This window comes from Dreissena polymorpha, chromosome 7, assembly GCF_020536995.1.
Source record: "Dreissena polymorpha isolate Duluth1 chromosome 7, UMN_Dpol_1.0, whole genome shotgun sequence".
NCBI classification, from domain to species: Eukaryota; Metazoa; Mollusca; class Bivalvia; order Myida; family Dreissenidae; genus Dreissena; species Dreissena polymorpha.
Genome location: NC_068361.1, coordinates 62759472 through 62765415, shown reverse-complemented (window position 1 = coordinate 62765415; position 5944 = coordinate 62759472). Strand labels below are relative to the sequence as shown.

General features: G+C 34.3%; 1 protein-coding gene across 1 annotated transcript; it reads right to left on the bottom strand.

Moving 5' to 3' along the window:
- Nucleotides 1–2051: 2051 nt before the first annotated feature.
- LOC127836809 (uncharacterized) lies at nt 2052–4858 on the bottom strand. The gene is made up of 5 exons (XM_052363405.1): nt 4795–4858; nt 3605–3890; nt 3179–3294; nt 2860–2925; nt 2052–2653 (listed from the first exon to the last, which is right to left on the bottom strand). The coding sequence occupies exons 1-5, from the start codon at nt 4844–4846 to the stop codon at nt 2403–2405; spliced, it is 771 nt and encodes a 256-aa protein (XP_052219365.1). The 5' UTR covers nt 4847–4858; the 3' UTR covers nt 2052–2402.
- Between the last annotated feature and the right edge of the window lie 1086 nt (nt 4859–5944).

The following is a 5944-nucleotide window of genomic DNA, read 5'->3' as shown; positions in this document are numbered from 1 at the left end:
AAAGACATTTGACAATGCACAATGACACACGCAGCAAATGTCGGCACACGTAGTGAGCGTGTAGTAACATCGCAGTAAACCATACAGGACACACGACCAACCTATTGATTTGTGGAAGTCAGCCGTTACTAGCTGTGAGATTATAAAAATCACAGGTAATAGATAGGTATACCGTTGAATTTGTAGCATTTATGAAGCAAAACGTATGAAGTAAAAACGTAGCAATACCAACACAAACATACTACAATTATAGCATTCGTCACAATTACACAGTATGCCCACGAATCTCTCTTTATTGAAGTTTGAAACGAATTGGGAAACACTAAAACTAGCATTGGCCAGCATTCTCTAAAATCGTCAGATGGAGGTCAATACCGAATAGTATACCTTAAAAAAAGACCAAAACAATTGTCAAAAATATTACTAGCCTTCGCTGTTTTGTCTATTCAACACACGAACAAAATGTCTATTACGAGTAAACGTGTCCATGTAAGCACATCTCTTACGATGATAAAACTTTTTATAACCGCTCACTTCATTCTAATTATTTTACCCAAGCATTCAGAAGTTTTACTTGAATTCGTTAGTGTTACTGTTAAGCTGTATGTTTTTTTAAATATAATTTTAACTTCAAAGTTGTGCTTCAAATTTGTATAAATTTACAGTTGACAATAATTGTGTATACCCACTAAATATTTTGCAAATAAATTTCATGATGATTTCAATGGAAATACTTCGTTCTTACAAGATACAAAAACAAATAACAACTCACTTCAACATATGGACAACAATGACGTTTGCTCTATGTTACAGCAGAATTAAACTCCTGAGACAGAATCAGACTTTGATGGTTTATAGCACTTTTCGATATCAGGCCAGTATCCTTTAATTGAAGCATGTTTATGATTATTGTTTTCTGATCGTTCGCCTAAAACAAATATTGCGTATGTGTTCATACGGATATATGTTTAACAAGCATCTCGTATGTTAAACTCGTTCGTTTATCGTATATAGCCTTTAAGGGAGATGATCATGTTTATTTAATTATAGCAGTAATTCGTTATGCTACCTCTCTTGATATGCTTTCAATGCAATTTCATTAAGTATCTAACAAATTACATCGATTTTAGACATTGTTTAAGCCGCATTTAGAGAATGTATACAAAAGAAATAAACGAATCCTTGAGATTTCAAAAATAAAATTATTATTATTTAGCTATTTGGCTTTATCTTAAAGTTTATTTAGCGAGAAGATATTCAACTTTTTTAAACTCAACTGAACACTACGGGCTAATGGTGGGTTATGGAAATAATTGATATATTTCGTCCGCCCGTGTGTGTGTCAGTTTGTCTATGCGTCAGTCAACGTGTTCTTAAATTGTTATCTCCTGAACTTAATTTGACGATACTGCCCAGGAATGCTTTATGAGATGTTAAATATGCACATTGTTGAAAGCTCTACGGTTCTTTTATGTGTTAGGTTACGGGGCCCACAAGTAGTGCTTTAAAAATAAAATATTAATATGAAACAGAGTCTTCGTTTAAACCGTATACAGTATAGTGTGGTCGTCGAACACGACTTTCTAAGTTTACCAATAAGGTCGTCAGTTTAACGTAGACCTATCGATGGAAACTAAGAAATTAAAGTATCGAAAAAGTAAAATCTTTCATATTGTGCATATAGCATAAGCTTAAGATTTAAATGGATCCACCTTGGCTAAAAAGTTGCCAAGTCACGGGGGTCACACGTCGAACATTCAGGTTTAACATGGAATCTTGTCTGAAATACAAATGCCACTCAAAATTTGGAGCAATTCTAGAGCTCGGACACCATGCGCTATGGTTCAGAGTATGTACATATTTTGCTAAACATTCCGTTTTCGTCTTGATTATTTCGGATAGTTATAACGTAAAGGATTTACAAATTAGACCTTCACTTGTTCAATATTATGATATGATGAAATGTAAATAATTAAATTTGTGTATTATTTTGAATTTATTGTAGGTGATAACAATTGAAACTTCTCAATATTTTATAAAATACAACAAACACCAGCTCAGTATTTTATTTTATAAGTTAATATCACAGCAAAACACATCAAAAGAGAAAGAAAGTCCATGATTTCATCAACCTCAACGGTTATTCATACAGGACTATTCTGTGTTAGTAAATAGAAAAAAACATAATGTTCCAAATGAAAATATCTTATAACATTCGAAATTAATACAGAAGATTAAAACACATAATTACATTTACGGATTGTATAATTTAAAAATCAGAAATGTTCGTTTGTTTGGTGTCGTTTGATAGATCAATATCTTGGAGGATTCAAAATGGAAAAAAAATGTCTACAATATTTGTTCGTTTGCTCCAGTCTTTATGTTGCAAAGAAATTGAAAATTTAAAGGCACAATGCAGTGGCAAATGACAGCATCACCATTCCCAACATGGCCGTGATCTGCAGGGCGCTGCTGGTACAGGTTCCAATGGCAATCCACAGCGTTGTGGTACCCGCCGTGGTGGCAGAGGTGCTGGTAGCACCAGGGGTCGCTGTCAGGGTGAGCGCTTGACCCCCCAGTATTTTCATATCACGTGTGGTTTTTACGCTCACCACTCCAGTCGCTGAGGCGTAGTCAAAATCTGACGTCGGCGCTATTAAATAATTATCCAATAAAGAATATATATTTGTAACAATTTTTCATTTCACTATTGATTTGATTTTAATATATACGGTTTATCAGTTTCACTAACCACTTTTATTTTAACGACCGAGCTAGGTTTTATTAATTACCATTACAGTCGATGCAATAGTTTTTATGGATTTGCGAAAATACAACATCAATCAATCCATGTCTTACTATGTGTATAGGCGATTGTGTCACCGCTGGCTTTATCTGCTACAGTATATGTTCCAACCGTTGTACCTACAATCGAAATAACGTGTGAATAATCATGGAACGGATCACGAACAAAAGCCTCGTAACATATGTCATATTTTATTTTGGATCATATAGTGAATGTTTCCTTAATTCTTACTAAACGAGGTAGATAATCTTAACAATTTAATAATTTAAAATTAATTGTCATTTTGCAATAATTATATTATACTTATAAAACACTTATTATTTGACCGATGAGTGCTTTAACGGTTGATTACAACGAATGCGTTATGCATACCGGCAGTTGCTCCATCAGCGACACACGCAACATAATGAGTATTGCTGAACTCGACCACGTTCCTGATCTCTACAGTCACAGTGGCCGTGCCAGTAGTACCTGTTCCAGTTGTAGCACTGAAATCATATTTAAGAAAAATATGTTGAAATATTTAACAAGCCTGTTTTATTAAAGAAGTGGACATAAACATTATTTCACATGCTGGCCTCCGATGTTGTTCCAAAAAGGTGATTTTATGTTTTTAAACAGTAATGATTCTCCAATTAAAAGAGCAATACTGTAGCATTCCATGGTATAGTTTTGTTTGAAATTAAATTTTTAATAATTATTAAGAATGTAGGTGGCATGCATCGGCAGCGAAAAATATCAATGAAATATATTACATAAAATATAAATTGGATACTCTACTACAGAAAAAAGACTTACGTAACAACAAAAACAATTGACGTCGTTGTTTCGTAATCAATGGATTTTGTTGCTGCAAGTGTAACCGCTCCAGTACCGCCAGCAATAGCTCCCACGCTATTAGGATTCCCAGCGGTTGCAAAGGCGTAAGCCATCGTTCCGGTTCCGGTTGCTGCCAAGGTAAAAATTGCGGTGGTAGCAGTACTTGTCTCCGGTACTTTAGTATCGTACTTCAGCGTGACTGATGCAGTTGCTGATCCAGACTGGATGGTGAACCCGGTCGTTGTCCATGCGGTAAACTGGGCATCTGTATTTAACATTTCAAAATTGAGTGAAATATAAAACGAACGATAGTCATTTGTAAGGAATCACTCGTAAATCAAGTCGTCTAACGTAAATTTATTTTATAAATTTATTGGTTGATGTTCTTCCCTTTTTCCGAAACGGACACTTTTATTCATACATGTTAATACAAGTTATTAATCCATTGCTTTAACATATTAAATATGATTGAAGTAATACAGTGTGATGTGTACGATATCATAGCGAGTTCTGAAATTGTATCAATAGGAATTCATAAAAACTGTTGCAATTATTATCTTTCCTGTGCCCCAAAAGATTGCGATTGTGCTGCGCTGATGAATATCACAGCACTGCGTAATCAAACCGTACTTTATTTGAATCGATAGTGAACAACAGTGTATTGCTGCTCAAATGTGAAATACCATTTATTAAGATAATTGATTATTTACACAAAAGCGTTGCGTAAGGTATTCAGAGCTAGTACGTTCGGCGTTTCTTAAATCGACTTTAAGCCTCCAATGCCGTTCCAATGCAAGTTAGATTGTTTTGTACTTTTTGCGCATTTTGTCATGTATTGTTAAGAAGAATATAAGCATGTGTCTAAAATGAAAGACTAACGCACGTAATTTTCTTAAATGTTAATATTCTGGTGTGTTGGGCTATTTTTAAGTTCAACACAAATAATGTATACTACAATGCATTGTTGCATTACACAAAAGTGTTAATATCAATTTCGGCAAGATTCACGCGGTAATCCAACTTAATAAACTGAATGATCTCGTTTAATTATATTTTCAATTAAATATTTTTAAAAGCCTTAATGTATTTTACTGATCATATTAATTTTTTTAGTGAAACTTATAGTACATCAACGCACATATAATTATATAAACACTCAAAGAACGTACCGGTAAAATTCGCCAGAAGACAAACAACAGCTACCGTTAAAATTCCTTTCATCTTGTCTGAAGTCTGATCACCTCACCAACTGCTCAGTAATGTGTGAATCCTAAGTATATGTAATATTTTACTTTGACGTGTCATGGTCTCTACCAATCCATTGAGAGCAATGCACAAAAGGGGCGTTGTAAAGGCGAGTATTTGGTTAAACTAAAACAACACATAAGGTGGAGCTTTTGTCTACCAAAGGAGGGGTTATGACTTCCGTATGCGACATAATTGGATATTGTGAATATTGTGTCGGGGCGTCACTAGCAAGCTGGCTACTGCAAACAAATATGAGCGCACTAACCCCACGCCTAATTTACGCCAAAGCGGTAAAGCTATTCAACAGCCTTATGATAAAAATCGGATTGTCATGATTGCCGTTTGTGTTTAAGTATTGCATATTGATAACAATTATAAACCAAATATAATAATAATAATAATAACTATACTACTACTACTTCTACTTCTACTACTACTACTACTAATACAACAACAACTACTACTACTACTACTACTACAACTACTACTACTACAACTACTACTACTACTAATAATAATAATAAAAAATAATAATAATATTAATTTTCAAAGTGAACATTTCCAAACTATTTTACATAACCTTTCTATTTAATCGAAGATTAAATTATTTTTTTAAACAACATCAAGTTTGAAAAATCTGTTTCGGTTTCATAAGCAATCCATAAGCAATCCATATGTGTAAACTGTTGAGTTAACCTCAGCATAAAACTAATGTGTAATCCTGGCCGTTAAGACAGAGATTTGCCAGTATCAAGTTGGCTTCTGATAGATTGATCAGACAGATCCTGATCGAGTGATTGATAAACTTTCGGATTCGTTCTGGCTGATAATTATGATGCTGACGCGCTGGTCAGTTAAGGTAGCAAGGGTACTTCCACAAATTATATAAAAGGGTGGTCGAAATTAGAATCGACAACAAAACGTCCATCTCCGTTGCTCGACGTAACTCAAAAGAAGTGAGTTAAAAGGGTTACGAGCCGTAATCAGGTTATATTCTCAGTTGTGTTACAAACATGCATTTCCCAATCCTTGTCCCAACGTTTTCAATTTATGGTTGAAATATGTGCATTT

What these genes read in the sequence shown, in the direction of transcription:
- LOC127836809 (XM_052363405.1), bottom strand. Translation starts at nt 4,846, where the DNA reads ATGAAAGGAATTTTAACGGTAGCTGTTGTTTGTCTTCTGGCGAATTTT. An exon ending in TCTTCTGGCGAATTTTACCG is followed by an intron (nt 3,891 to 4,794) that starts GTACGTTCTTTG and finishes TGTTAAATACAG; the next exon opens with ATGCCCAGTTTACCGCATGG. An exon ending in CACAATCGCCTATACACATA is followed by an intron (nt 2,654 to 2,859) that starts GTAAGACATGGA and finishes ATTATTTAATAG; the next exon opens with CGCCGACGTCAGATTTTGAC.